A 15,307-nucleotide genomic window follows, 5' to 3' on the forward strand; every position below is an offset into this window, starting at 1 on the left:
GGCCGGCCGGCCGCAGTGACGAGGCGCTGTGCTCTGCGCGCTGCAGGTGGAGGAGGCCGGGCACGTCTTCCTCCTGATGAAGAAGGACTACCGCATCTCCCGCAACGTGCGGCTCGCCTGGGTCCTCAGCCGGCTCCACCAGGTCATCTGGGCCGTGCCCGAGCCCGAGCTGGTGAGTGGGGGCTGGGGGAGTGCTGCGGTAATGGGTGGTAGCTCTGCATCTTGGCGTGTCCTTTGGGTTGGCGTGTCCTTTGGGTTGGCGTGTCCTTTGGGTTGGCGTGTCCTTTGGGTTGGGTTGGTGTGTTCGTTGGGTTGGCGTGATGTCTCTTGCTTGTCTTTCACTTATTGTTGTAGTTGAAGTCAGAAAATGAGCTGGATGTGCTCAGCATCCTGCCCAATGGATGGCAGCCGGATGAGCCTGTCCAGCCCCGGCCCTACCTCCTGGTGCCCTCCACACGTGTCACCTTCCTGGCCCGCCAGTACCGCTTTGTGATCGAGCTTGATCTGAGCCCTTCCACTGGCATTGTGGTGAGTCCAGGAGCTGCCTCTCTGGGGTGTTCTGTGCTGAAAGTCTGGACTTGGTTCCCACTGCTGAGAAGGCGTGCATCCTTGCATTAGCTTTCACTTCTGCAGAGGTTCTGTATTCCCGAGGGGTGAAGCAGGTGGTGCTGCTGGTGACACAGACTTGCAATGGATCCTGTTTCCTTGCAGAATGTGTGGCCTTTGTTTGCAGGGATTGTTCTGATGCAGCTGCAGTTGCAGAAGGCAGCTTGTACTTGTGTCTGTGGTGTGTGCGATGAGACTGCAGATTCTAGAAGATGTAAAAGCTGTTTTGTTTACCCTATGCAATGCTACTGGCTTGGGGTGCTGTGGCTGAGAACTTCATAGAGAGAAAGAATCTAGGAGTGTTAGCTGAGGGCTGGCTGAATGTGGGCAAGCAGTGTGTCCAGTTGGCTTGTATCAGAAGTAGTGTGGTCAGAAGAACTGAGGAGGGGTTCAAAAGCCATGGAGATGTGGCACTGAAGAATATGGTTAGTGGACGTGGTGGGGATGGATTGACGGTTGGACTAGGTAATCTTAGCAGTCGTTTTCAGCCTTAATGATTCTGTAATTCTCTTCTATTTCTGTAGGATGACTCAACAGGGGAGATCATTTTTGATGAAGTGTTTCATGCCCTTTCCCGATGCTTAGTGGGATTGTTAAGACCCTTCCGAATCCCTGGTTCAGACATTATTTATCAGCCTGAGATCTTTGTCACCATCCAGGCGTACTCCTCCATCATTGGCCTGCAATCCCATCAGGTAAAACTTGGCCTTGCCCTTGGCATCTCATTGCCTCAGCAGCTTGCTGTGTTGGTTTTCTGTGAGCCCAGAGGAAAGTAGGAACATCTGTTAGCTGGGCTCTGGTAACCAGGGTGTTGCAATCTTGCTTATTTAAAATGTGCAGCCTGGTGTGACAGAGAAGCGTAGGTAACCAACTTCTCTTTTCTAAGAGGAAGCAGAGGTTTCTCATAGGAGAGCAGGGCCCTTTGGAGATCACTGCCAAATGTGCTTCTCAGAGCACAGAGAATCTTTACCCTCATGACTACTGTGTGTTTTTCTTGGTGTTGCTCTGTTTGTTTGTTTTATTTTAATTTCTGCTGCCTAATTCATTTTGGCCTGTTGTAATTTGAAACATTCAGGAAGAGGTGTCCAAAATCTTGTCTGCCTGCTTCAACTGTGTAGCAGTGGTTTATTCAGTGATAATTTCCTCTTCATACAAACTTTGTTCTTTTTTTGCATTGATAGAAATGTGCTTCCCCTAATGAAGAGGGCAACCCCCCCAATAGTCTCTCATTTACTTGAGCTAGAGCAGGTCTTCTCAATAAATTGAAGTTTGGTCTATCATGCCTGTGAGGTTTTTGAAGTTTGTTATTGTGTTGTTCACTTCCATCTTACAGTGTTTTCATGTCATTTTCACTTTTCTCATGTTGTATCCTCTTTGCCTCCTTGTTCTCTGATACTTGGTTTTGGCAGAGATTGCCTGTACCATGGTGTCATAAATAAGATCTCTGTGCCAGCCAGCATGGGGAGCTTCTGTGGAGGCAAGCTCCCTCTGTTGTATCACTCAGCCTCTTTTGTAATGTCCAGTCTAACTCCTTTCTAACTCCTCCTTCCTTAATTTCAACATATTACTCTGCTGTCCAGCCACTTACTAGAAGAGAAATGGATCATTCAGTAGGTGAGTTAGAAGAAACAAATCTTCTTTAGAAATGTCAGACTAGAGTTAATGCCTTCTAATAAGGATCCCATATGAAATTTTCCTAGAAGAAGGCAAAAAAGTAGAAATTTTTCACCCAAGAGGAAAATCTCCCAGAGCTGTGAGCATCTGCTGCAGAGTGCACTGCGGATGCCATGAAATTCTGTTGCATACTGGCAGTTGGCCCCAGACAGGAATAGTGACAAGGGATCTGTGCTCTACTTCATAAGGGACACGTCTGAACTGTGTTATAGGGGTTGATACTATAAAACTCTTTGGCTGATGTGTGTGTCCTTGGGCCAGGTACTATTCCAGGGCTGTCAGCTGGATGAGACAAAGAGAGAAGCCTTTCTGCACCAAGTTTACACGCAACTGTGTGCCTTTGAAAACAAAGTGGCAGAGATGCTCCAGCAACAGTATGAACCCAAACCACAGGTGAGGAGGTCAGAGGTGGATGGAGTTTCTTGGCTAAATAAAGATCTGTACTGTGAGGCCCTGTGGGTGGAGTGGCAAATAGGGAAATATGTTGTAAGTCTGAAGAAGGAACAGCTAAGGATTTGTAAGAGAACTTTGTGGGGTTTAATAATGAGAAATGAATGCTGAGAAAAGCAGAACCAGTAAGTGTTTAGGGGAAGGATTAATGAAAACAGCTACCTTTTCCAAGATGATAACATTGAAGTGCTGAAATAAAGTGTGGTAAAGCAGCCTGTTGACTTTGATATCATTGAACAGGCTGTAGGATGCATTCTTGAGTGAAAACACTTTCTTGTTACCAGGAGAACAAATCATGAAACTGAGTATACATCTGGTGCAGTTTCTGATACTCTTGAATCCTTTGGCAAATGTTCCTTAGCCAAAGATATAGGTGGCAGCAACTTAGTGACAGTGCTATGGAAATAGCATTGGAGGAATGTAAAAAATGAAACTTTTTAGGGATTCAGAGTGTCTGTGGATTTCTCATCAAGATCATCTCCCTGATCTTGGAAACAAGGAATGTGAAGGTTGTGTTGCAGTACTGCCATGCTGATCTAGAGTCAGAATCTTATCTGTGAGGACTTTTTCTGCAGTCAAAGGCATTGTTGGCCTGGTTATGGTTATTTAGTCCTTACTTTAGAATTATTTTTTAGTGTTTGGCAAAACAAGGCAAAAAAGAAAAAAGAAAAATCTCTACCAGGTGAGCAAGAGGCTACTGGTGACCTCTTGCAGTTGTATATCTGAAGTGCTCAACATCTCACACTCAAGCTGAAATGTTTGTCTCTGAATGCTAAGACCGTCAGTCCTGCGACAGGAGGAGGATTACAGGAAGCACATAGTTTTCCTGTGTGTGCAGCTGGTGTTTTTGTGGTGCTCTGTATGCATTCCTATGCGCTGCATTTTTCGCTCATAGTCAACTGCCCTGTAACTTCTTCCATGCAAATGGGGGTAAGGAACGCATTTGCAGGCCAGAGAAACTGGCAGGTCCTGCCACAGGCTGTGAGGTGGAGGTGGGAGGCCCCAGGGGAAGGGCAGCAACTGAAACTTTTCTTGTTTTCACTTTTGAAGTGGCATTAGCCAGATTGTTGTCAACAAGTGGCTGAATTGAAGGCAACTAGCAAATTAAAGTGATGGATAGTCACCTTTTTTTTTTTTTTTTTTTTACTTTCAGTGACAGACTGCTCCCATATGTGCAGAACAAAAGTTTCACTTGTTCTAACTTCTCCCAGCTTCAGTCATCTGCATAGCTTTGCTGGGGAGGGTCTCATCCATTCTCTGTATTAGCAGTAAAAATGAAGCAATAGTTTATTATAGGGTTGAACTGCCAGAGCCTTCTGGAGATGAGGAGACTGTGTACATAGTAGGTTCCTCAGAGCTGTAATTATACAAATTCCAGGCTTTGCCTGGGGAGTATTTTTCACAGAAGCCTTCTGCATTTGCTTATGCCAGCACTGCATAACTAGTGCTGTTTGAACAGAGTTAAGCATGTAGGCACTGGACTTTGTCTTTACAAAGCTCCTTACCCCCCTCTGCTGCTGTGCTTTGTAGGTGAGATATAGTTGTCTCAGTGTCTTCTGCATTTCTGAGCTTGAGTAAATGCTGAGAAGCTGCAGCTTCTTTCAGATGACAAGGAAAATGAGAGACATTCAGCATCTCGAACTGAGAGCTGCTGTGCTCCGCAAAGAAACTTGAGCGACCCTGAAGTTTCTTATCTTTCCTGTTAGAAATCAACATATGTAATAAAGCTCTGAGCATGTTGTCCCCTCTTGCATCCCAAGCACACTTGCCTAACTGCTATAAGGGGACCATGTGACTACAATTTGGAAATTAAAGCTAAAAGTGGAGTCTGTTGAAGTGCTCCAAGGCTGTGTACTATGGGAATTGCTAAACTGAAAGCGTTTGGGAGAGTGGGGCATTATGATATTAGTGGGTTTTTTTTGTTGTTGTCTTTATTTCTTCCTTTCCCAGGTGGATTTATCGCCCCTGAGCCAAGAGAGCCCTGGTGATGTGCAGGAGCCTTCTGGGAGGAAGCCCAGCGTGTCTGTTGTCACTGCTGATGTTGGCCTTGTCAGCATGGTTCGACAGGGGATCTTGGCACTGCAGCTACTACCCTCAAACTCCAGTGCAGGTTGGCTTCATTCAGGTTGCCTAGCTGCTTGTAGAGAGATGTTCTCCTCCTGTCATTGGCTCATGAATCTTGTGAAGGCCGGCACATGGACCCTTCCGTGAGGCACTGGTGGGAATGGGGATGAGAGCAGTGCTGCTCACATATCATGCATCTGCATTAGGGAGTTTGGGAGGAAGTACGACTGACCGTTTCTTGGAATAACTGAGTGTGCAGAACCAGATCCAGTCTGAGTGCTTCACTATACCTGCTCAGGAAGCTGGCCAGCACCAGAACACCTTGGAAGCTCTTGGTGTCAGTCCCAAGGTCCCATTGTGCTAAGACAATCCTAAGATTTTGATTTTTACTTCTACCCTTCTTAAAATTTATTCCTGCTGCATGTACCAGGGGAATGATAGCTGTTTGAGATGGAAGATGCTCTAAGATACTGCTTTCTCTACAGGTATAATAATAATTACGGATGGTGTGACTAGTGTTCCTGATGTAGCTGTGTGTGAGACTTTACTCAACCAACTCCGCAGTGGCACTGTGGCCTGCTCCTTTGTCCAGGTACGTATGCTGTTAGCAGGGGACGTGTGGGATGCTTGCCTGCCAGAGAGCTGAATATGAGTTTCTGTGAGTTGTGTTCACTTCTCGAGGGGAAGAGAGGACTTCTCTGTCTGAACCATTCACTGGTCCTCTCCCCTGTCCTCAGCAGTTCTGTACTTCCTTATCTTCTTTATCCATCCCTTAGGTGGGCGGTGTCTACTCATACGATTGCAGCTTTGGCCACGTTCCCAATGTGGAACTGATGAAATTCATTGCCATGGCCACTTTTGGTGCTTACCTCTCCACATGCCCTGAGCTGGATCCCCTGAGCCTGGATCTGAATGTGTATCACAAGGCTTTTCTGCTGTACTCCTTTCTTCGTACTGGGGAGTCCCTGAATCCAGAATACTACTGTGGTGAGGAGTGTGCATGTCCTTCCAGCAGATGAATGTCTTGTAGCACCATTCATTGGGGTGACTACCCAAGTTTGGTTATGCTGATATTTCCCTTGGCCCCTCTGGGCCATTGTGGGTATTGTGGGGACAAGTAAAAGACAGTGATTTGTGTGATTTGGCAAGAATGCTGCTTTCTTATACAAGCAGTGTTGCATGCTTGTGCCTGTGTGAGACAGAGGGCTCTGAGGATGCTCATTATCTTGGCCCTCATCAAACTCTTTGCCTCCTGTAGGGTCTGGGCACTGTTAGGCCATGCAGATAAATCTGTGACTGCCCTCCTTGTTCTAGGAATTAGGTGGGCTGGGGATAACTAATGTCCCATTTTGCACCATTCTCCTTTCTTTGGACTTCGTTCAGTAAACTGGGAACTTGGAGTGTTTGAGAAACCCTCTTCCAGGTTTTCCTCCAGACTGGCTAGCTCACAGATGGACAAATCCTGGCGAGCTTGTCCTCATCAGCCTTGCAGATGGCAGTTTGGATTGAAAAATGGGACCCCTGAGTACCACCCCAGATGTCTCTCTTAGTTGTTCTTACAACTGTATATGTTAGTGCCTGAAAGTATGCCAAGAGAGATTAGTTACTAATCAAACACTGAGGCACCCATTCATGCCTGACTGTGATGCTGGTACCATCTGTGCTGTCTGTAACTTGCCAGCAGAAACTACATACAGTGAAAAGTTTGAAGAGAGTTGGCTGGGACTTTGAAATGTTGATTCTTGAAAAGAACAGATGTGAGTGATTTGAAGTTTAGGCATCCACATCCAGATACCTTTTAGAAAGTACCTGAAAGCTCAAGGTCTTCCAGGGAAAGGGGCAAAGCCCAAAAGTTTCCTGAGTAACTATTGCAACAGCAGTGCAGTTCCTGTCTGTCCAGGCTAAACACGCTGCTCTGTTGCGTGCCTTGTTACAAAGTCTGTCCCAAAGGAGACTGAGCTGCACTCCACCCTGCCTCTCTGCCAGACCTCTTGGCCATGCTAGCAGACCTGTGTTGCTGTGTTGCAGAACCAGGAGTGGGTGTGAATGGTACCTGAAGAAGTACTGTTCTTCAGGCCTCTGGGTATTCCAAGCAGTTTCTGTACAGCCCTTTGGGAGAGCTTTAGGATAAAGAGTAGGGGAGCTGATTGCTCAAAACCCTGTCTCTGTTTTTTGCAGTATCACAGCACAGACTGTTCAATGAGCACCTGGTGTCTGCAAGCAGCAACCCTGCTCTAGCGATGAGGAGGAAGAAGCACACTGAGAAGGAGGTGCATGCTGACCTCGTGAGCATTGTCTCGGTCCGCCTGCGTGAGGGCTACAGCATCCGTGAGGTCAACATCACAAAAGGTGACAAAGATTTAAACCCTCCAAACTACAGTTTTCTAGAGAGAGAAACTGCTGGAACCAAAGAAGTTTGGTGGAAATGCCGGATAAGTCAGAACTATGATCAGTAATACCAGAAGAACTCTAAAGCACCCACTGGTCCTGTTTTCTCATCTAGTCTGCTAGATGGCACCTTGAGAATTAGCCACTGACTAGGGGATTGCAAGGGCCTTGAGTATCCCAAGTACTGCCAGTAAACTCTACCTAGCTTTCCATCTCTGGCTGTGGCTAGTGCCTGAACTGAAGGGGAGATAAGAAAAATCTAAAAATAAGTTATGAATTGCAAGCAAGGGAAAAAAATATTTTTGACTTTCACAATGACCATCAGAAGCTCTGAAGAATGGGGTTCTTAAACACGGTGTAAACGTACATAGCATCGGGTGATCCAATGTCTTCATTATCCTCCTTTTATCAGAAAATCAAAGTCTGTGACACAATTTGAAAATTCCAAACATGCCATGCTATATTTTCTATGACTTTGTTGTGGTCTGTCTTAAGATCATGCAAGTTGGTTCCATGCTGTGCTTGGAAAACTGTCCCAGAGCTTCACAGCTCTTTCTAAAGCTTCCTTTCTAAATTTGCTCAGACCAAATCAGACCTGTGTGACTTCATTATCCTTAATTAAGTTAATCCTCCTCCAGCATTGTATTTATTTAGAAATAATGCCTTTGTCCTTATAGCCATCCTTTTGGCAGGTTAAGCAGACCAGTGTTTTAGGGTCTTTTTGCAAGGGCAGGCTTTCTATTCAGTTTATTTATCTTAGCAGCAGTTTTGTTTCCCAGTTTGCTATTTCTTTGAAACAGTTGATAAGAGCACTGTAAATGTGGTTTTTGACAGTGCCTTGTTCAGTTGTGCTAATACTTCCCTGCTTCTGAAGTAAAGTACCCCATCTGATAGGGAATCACATGGTGGCATTAAGTTGTTAGCTCAGAAATGCCTGTGCCTTTTATGTGCCTTTGCTTTCAGTTGTTGAGTTTTACGTTTTATGGCTGTTGTTTTTGTTTGCTTGCTTTTCAGTAGTCCTTAAATGTTCTGCTCTTCAAATAATAGTACTTCTAAATTAATCTCAGTCTATTGCTCCAGGCAAAGCAGTCGGTTCTCTGTGTGATGACTGGAAATTGCAATTCTTCTGGCTTGATTTATTTTTTTATTTTTTACAAGCAGAATGAATCTACACCAGTGCTGGGGGATGTTGGTTTTGTTTTTGTTTGTTTGTTTTGGTGAAGACTACTGGCAATTAGATGACACAAGGTAATTTCTACAGTTGGTCTTCAGGGAATACTCCAATTTCTTGCTTGGAGAGTTTTCTGTTAATACTAAGATTCTACTGAGGTTTCTTGCTCAGACAGCTCTTCTGGTAACATCTGCAGATTGTATTCACTAATCTGCCAGGCATGGCAGGAGGTGCTTTCAGTAAGTCCAGATAGATTAGGTCCATTGTGCTCTCCTTTTCTAAGGATGTCCATGAAATATCTGACAAGTCAATTCCTGTCCAAGCTGTGCTCACTATTACGTCTGTTGTAATTTATGCACCACTTCACTTAAAGTTTGGAGGACACGGAGAAACAACCTTCCTGTTATCTTGGTGATGGTGAAGTTCTGTAAAGAAGTGCTAGAAGAGGCAGCAAGTGTGAGTAGTTCAGAAAGCAGTCAGCCAAATTCACATTGGACCTTTTTGCACAAAGATATAGCTACACCCTCTGGCTCAGGATACTGTAAAGGAACAAGTTTCTGGGTTCTGGAAATGTGTTAGAAGTATCAGCACATGGTTAGCATGCTTCCTGCACTTTTCCTTAGGTATCTTCCTGCCTTCTGTTAGCTGCTGGATATGAGTTGGCGGGTTGTTTTTAGAAGAGCAGAGAGCAGAGGAGCAGCTTGTACTGAGTTGGTGTTACCTTCAGAATTGAATAATTAAGGGCAGGTGCGTGGGGAGGAATAAAAGCAGGGTAAGCACGCTCAATATCTCTTTTCTCATTTCCTTTGTCTTCCTTTTGAGTGCTTGGAATCTGTTTGCAGCTCAAGGGCTTCCTGAACCAAAATAGTTTGTGTGTGTTTCCACAATGTTATTTTTGTTTTTGTTGGTTTTACAAGGAAATTAAAATGAAACGTTGGAGCTATCAAAAATACAGTGTGTATTTCTATGTCAGCCTTCAGTGTAGTAGCAGATAGGGTTACTTATAATTTGGAAACATTGAATGACCTGGGGATTGGCTGACTGTGATCAGAAAAATTGTTGAACTAACAGCTTAAAGTAGACTTTGTAAAAGATCAAGACATTTAGACATCCAGATCTACCTCTGCAAAGGAAAAGCATGCTTGGCTTATCAGAGCTCTCTGGGCCTTTCTGCAGAGAAGTGTGTAACAAAGAACAGTTAATTAACCTGGATTGCCAAAAGCTTTTGCCAGTGCTTGCCAACTAGAAGCTGCTAAAGAGCCAACTGGCTGTGAAGCAAGAGGAAAGAGTGCAGTTGTGGACTTTGACACTGTTGCTTTTCTGCTTCGCTTTGCCAAAGGCAGAACAGAATAAACAGCTTTGTGCTCAGAGGTGCCCGGAGAGGTTGTTTGTGGTATTTATAAGTGCTCTGGTTACCCTCACTGTTTGATTTCAGATATTTAGGTGTTTAAAAAGCTGCTATAGTTAGTTGAGAATACAGAAGCCCTTGTGAAAGGGGGAGGACTGAGAGGCATGAAAGGCAGAGGAGCTCTGTCAGAAGGCTGTGGGGTGTGATGGAGCTCAGCTCTCCTGTTTCTTTTTCGGACAGTGTCAGAGGATTGCTGTCTGTAACAACAAAAAAACAGTGATTCACTGACTATTTGGTGTTGCTGTGTGCTGAGGATAGGAGTGCTTAGAGGACTTTTTTGAAAACTCATCTTCTGTGAAACCAGTCCAAAAATAGCTGGGCACAAGCTGGCTGAGGAGATCTCTGGGTCAGGATTGAAGGCAAGGTGAGTGTTTTAAAAACCAGAGCTGAACTTTGTAGTTGAAATGCTAAGTCATGGCCTGAACCAGGGATAGAACACCTAATGGGAAGGCAGAGCCAACTCAGGAGATGCAGTGCACCTGAGTGTCTGGGGTGGAGGTAAGGGGTGGAGCCAGGATTGACCCCTTCTCAGACCTCATTTTAGGGTTGTCAGTGGAGGTGAGGGCATCTCTTCCTGGAGATCCCTGCCTACCTGAGGCCTTCCGAAGATGAGTAGCTCTTTTCCTTCATTTCTGCATCGATGGCTGCTGCGTTTGGGCTCATTCTCATTTGCTATCGCCAAAGACTTTACTACCCTGCTATTATTGTCCCTTTATAGTATTACAGACTTTATGAAGGAAATCAAAGCAACAAACTCCTTTGTTAGCTATAAAGTCAAGAACCAGGAATAGATTGCTTCGTAATAACAGGTTAAAGATTCATTGGTGTATGACCTCAAACTAAGCAAATGTTTTGCTTGTGTTTTCAGCTTTGCTTGTGTTGGATGATAAGAATGAAGCCAAGATGACTAATGGAAACACAGCTGGAAGTAGGAAATATTTTTCATTAATGACCTAGGCAAAAAAACGTAGGAATTTACTTATCATGTTTGCTGTTGATGAAGTAGGAAGGCTTTGTTATGAGAACCAAAATGTTGTGCAGAAAGCAATGGATGATGACTAGAGCAATAGGAATGAGAGGCAGTTTGGCAGTGTGAAATGGAAGGACACCCATTTATCAATTCTTCTTTAGTCTATTTGACAAGCTAAGCAATCTTCATGTGAAAACAACATTTGGTAGAACCCTGACAAATGCAAAGAACTTGTTGTGAAAAATATGAGGCTCTGCAAAGGTCTCAGTGGAATACAGGTGAAATATACTAAGCACCTTTGATTACTTTTTTTTTTTCCAAGAAGATGACTCCTTGCAGCATGGAAAGGACTGAGACTGTTAAGGGGAATGGACAGCCTGTTACAGGCTGATGACTATGGTTTGATTTAACCTTCACAGTCAAAGATGAAATCAGATAAAGATTTTTCTCCCTAGTGCACCTCCCTATTGTTTTTCCTGGAAATTAAGCTTCTGAGAATAAAATTCATGTCAGAAAAAGAACAGCTAAGCATGAACTGGGCATGTACTCTTGAAATTTTCTTCTGAAAGTCAATGGGTGACGGATTCTCTAAGGTAGCCTCCTAGTGAGGGCTATAGGGGCAAAAAGTGAGACTGCTTTAAAATGGAGTGTAATCAGCCTCTGAAAGGGGTGGCCTAATGTACAAATGGCAGTAGCAAATGGAGCTCTGCAGGAAGCATAGGATCCAGGCTGATGACTTTGTTTGTATGGTTTCCAGCGCATCTAGTCACCTGTCTCACAAATGCTGCAAGTCTGGCAAACTGTAGGACAAGCTGGACATCAAACAAACGATTGAGCAGTTGAAACAGCAACGTGGTGCTGTTAGAGAAAGTCATGTGTTTCACTGAGCTGTTTTGGTACAAATACATATGCATGGTCAGCAGTGCAGTGATAGTTTTCTGCTCTTCTTGTTCAGTGAGGCTTGCTGTCAGGTATTTGAATTACTTGTGCTAGAGATGCAATGGCCAGCCCATAGAGAGAAAACTGCAGTTTGAAGAACCAGTGAATATTCAGTCTTAGCTTCTTAGTTTTGAGAGGAGCTGAGTAGAAGAGGTTAAACATGGTGAGAAACTTTTGATGCTTGATGTTCTAGATTGTATGGAGTAGTCTCTGTGCAGAAAGAACATACAGTTTAGTTCAGGAATTCGGCCTCACCTTCCAGGTTCTTCTTGATCAAGCTCTATTGCGTCCAACAAAATGTCCACGTTTCTGTTGTGGGATAGATGAACTCTGCAAACAGCTCACAAGAAAACTTTGTAGCTTAAAATCCTTGCTCATCTGTGCAAAGCAGAAAGTCCTGGAAACAAAGCTGAAGCTGCAAAGATGGTAACCCATTGCAAATGTCAGCACCTTCCCCAAGTTTCAGTTGCTTTCTCTAATTTGAATTGTATGTTTACATTTAAAGGACTGCTCAGCAAGTGCTGCAGTGCAAGCAAAGCTTCCCTCTGTTGGAGGGAAGGGAGAATACCTTCAGCTGGAGTTGGACGCTGTGATCCTTGTGGATCCCTTCCAGCTCAAGATATTCTCTGTTTCCATGATTAGAGCAGGCAGGCAGTTAGATTGCTTTGTCTTCCTCATAGTGAACAAACAATCTCAGTGTAACTGGGAGTCCCTGGCTAGAGATATCGCTCAGATATTTGCAGAATACTTGAAATGATTACATTGCTCTCATGCAGGTGGATCTCAGCTGGAGGTGAAACTGGTGCTGCTTTGGAAGCATAACATGAGGATAGAGTATTTAGCTGTGACACCTTGGCCCCTGGACCCATCAAAGCGCAGCACGTGGGTGGAGGTGACGATGGAGGGGAGCTATGACATCTTGCATGACATCAGTTGCACCATGAGGAAACCTATCACCAGTCTGTACCGCACAACAGTTATCCGGCGCTTCTGGAACACCTTGCAAAGGTGAGCTGGTCCTTCCCCAGTAGTTCTGAGTTCAGTGTAACTACGAAGTCACTTCCTTGATGTACTGGGCATGGGTTATGCAGGCAGCCTTCCCAACTCAGGGTCTGAAAAGAATGTGCTTGCAAGGAAAAGGCACATCTGATAATGAACTTGCCTTCTGGCCAAGAAAATGACTCAGACTAGCCTGTGAGCTAGTCTGTGAGATTGCCTCATGATTAAGGTATTGATTGCTTCCTCTGTCTCAGTCCTCAGCTCTCAGACTGCCATCCCATGGAGGTGATGTGTTCCTGCAGCACTGCCTTGCTGTGAAGGCAAGTAGTACAGCAGGCTCCTATGCAGTAACTGCTGCACAATCGTGCTAAGAAAGCACTTCATGTCTCCGAGGTTTCAGAGGCTTGTGGGTTATAATTGTTCCCTGTCCAGGATAACTGTTGCTCACCACTACTCTGCAGATTCTTTTCCTTACCCTTCTTTCCCAACTTAGTTCATGTGTCTTTGTGTTACACTTGAATTCCCTGTCATTCTCTTTGCAGACAGGCATTGAATCCCAGTCTGACCTAGAAAGCTGCACTGATGCACTTGGGCTCCCAAAAACCCAGAGAGTGCTGTGTGTGCAGGCATGGAGTGACTGGGGCATTGAAGGGGAAAACATGGGCTTTTGTGGTTAACTGCCTCTTCTCTTCCAGCATCAACCAGACAGATCAGATGTTGGTTCATCTGCAGTCTTTTGACACAGTACCGGAGCACTTCACCATTCCTGAGAGCACCAAGAATGGAGTGCCCCTCTTCTATATCCCCCCAGGCTCAACCACTCCGGTATGTCCCCTCTCTGTCCTACTTAGCATGGGACAGATGTCCTTCCTGCCTGTTCTGTATTGCACCAGGCAAAGCTGAGTCCTAATAAACAATCAAGACTTTCTATAGCTCTCAGTCTTCATCTTTTGCTCTTTGTCCTGGTCAGTAGCAGAGTTCGTGTGCAGTGCAGTGTCTGTGAGCATCCCATCCCATGCTTCTTCCTCTGTGAGAAGAAGCCTTACAGAAAATCTCCTAAGCATGCTGCAAAGCCTTCTCTTGTAGCGATGTGAGGTTTGAGACTAATGGGGAGGCTAACACTCTACTGTTGCAATTTTTCAGTGGATACCTCATATGTGAGTTGCTGATTGCAGCCTTGTGCCCTGGTGTTGTAGCTCAGCACCATCAAGGGAAGATAGGATCTGCTAAATGGCTTTTATTTAACAGGCTCATTGCTCTGAGCACTCATGTGAAAGAGGCATATTTGTCATCCGCGCAGCAGAAACTAAACAGAAGATGAGCTAACAGTTTCCACTGTGAAATTCAAACTCACTGAGGCTCACTATGCAGGAGTGCTGACACACTACCTTCTTCTTGCAAGCAGTGTCCTTGGATTTGGCAGAAGATGATGACTAGCAGAGAATTAATTTAAATTTAAAATTTTGTTGCTTAAGCCCTTTGCTCCTTTTGGTTTACACAGTACATCATTTTATGTATGAGCATACATCCCACAGTACATTTGGAGCGTTCCATCTTATGGCTAATTGCCGCTTTATTTCAGTGCCAGCAGTGTTGGCGTAGTTGGTTGAATCACAGTGTTACCATACAAACATGCTAGAGTTGCCCAATGCTGGTACTTTGTTTACTGGTATCCTATCTGCATGTGCATTCTCATGTGGGTTATCTTAGTGTTTAATTGCTGTGCTGACACAAGCCAAATATTCTCCTCTCAAGCAGAGAAGACACCATTATGTGCTATCTTTTCTGTAGTTGAATTACTTGATGCTGTGTAGTTAAATTCCCAATTAGCTTGACATTTCAGCAACCTGATTTATTTTTGCTTGCATTGTTGTTTGCTTGTTTCAATGTGAACATAGTTACGCTGGGAGGCAGTTACTGAAAGCTAGGCATGTGCATGGCCTTCTAGGTGTAAACAGCTCAGCCACTAGAGAAATTCCTGTCCTCTCTGAGTAGAAGCACACAATTTCTTGCTGAACATAGCCTTCTTACCAGTCCACCTTGTCATTTTCTCAGGTGCTATCCCTGCAGCACAGTGGATCTGACTCGAGCCATTCCCAGTTTGCCTCTTACTGGAAGCCTATCCTTTCTATGGATGCCAACTTCTGGCAGAGGTGGCTGCACATGCATCGTATTGTTCTCCTTCTGGAGCATGACACGTATGTAACTGCCAGGGCTGAGCTTGGGTGCACTGTGTAGTCCAGCCAGGGGAAGCACAGTGTAGGTTTTTCCAGACACTGCGGAAACTGCATTTCAGTTCAGTCCAGCTGCAGCTGTTTTGCAGGCCCCTATGGCCATGGGGGGGGACTCTGCTAGCTGGAGCTGATGGGTGGCCAAGGATCAAGAGACTGTGATGGGAAAGTCAGCTTTTGTCAAGAGGGAGGTTGTTCTCAGGAGCACGAGTTATTTCTCAAGTCCTCCTTGGATTTGGATTTTCTGAGTGCAGCAGATGTGGACTATCCATTTGAAGCTATCCTCCAGGTTTTTGTTTGCTGCTGGAAAGCACTTGCCCCAAAAGCACTGATTTCCTAACGGTGGTTCTAGTTGCAGAGGTACAGGAACGATAGCTGTATATTGCATGAAGTGCATTAGAGATAAT

At 44.8% G+C, this 15,307-nt stretch overlaps 1 protein-coding gene across 1 annotated transcript in view; it reads left to right on the plus strand.

Moving 5' to 3' along the window:
* Positions 1–19: 19 nt before the first annotated feature.
* SZT2 (SZT2 subunit of KICSTOR complex) overlaps positions 20–15,307 on the plus strand; it is a 34,749-nt gene continuing 19,461 nt past the window's right edge. The window contains exons 1-11 of the mRNA XM_031554845.1: positions 20–172; positions 355–528; positions 1,131–1,301; positions 2,542–2,673; positions 4,681–4,840; positions 5,280–5,386; positions 5,571–5,781; positions 6,973–7,143; positions 12,447–12,678; positions 13,365–13,494; positions 14,725–14,867. Coding sequence (XP_031410705.1) covers positions 77–172; positions 355–528; positions 1,131–1,301; positions 2,542–2,673; positions 4,681–4,840; positions 5,280–5,386; positions 5,571–5,781; positions 6,973–7,143; positions 12,447–12,678; positions 13,365–13,494; positions 14,725–14,867 — 1,727 coding nt within the window. The 5' untranslated portion in view covers positions 20–76. The remainder of the gene's footprint in view (positions 173–354; positions 529–1,130; positions 1,302–2,541; positions 2,674–4,680; positions 4,841–5,279; positions 5,387–5,570; positions 5,782–6,972; positions 7,144–12,446; positions 12,679–13,364; positions 13,495–14,724; positions 14,868–15,307) is intronic.

This window comes from Meleagris gallopavo, chromosome 10, assembly GCF_000146605.3.
Source record: "Meleagris gallopavo isolate NT-WF06-2002-E0010 breed Aviagen turkey brand Nicholas breeding stock chromosome 10, Turkey_5.1, whole genome shotgun sequence".
Lineage (NCBI taxonomy): Eukaryota > Metazoa > Chordata > Aves > Galliformes > Phasianidae > Meleagris > Meleagris gallopavo.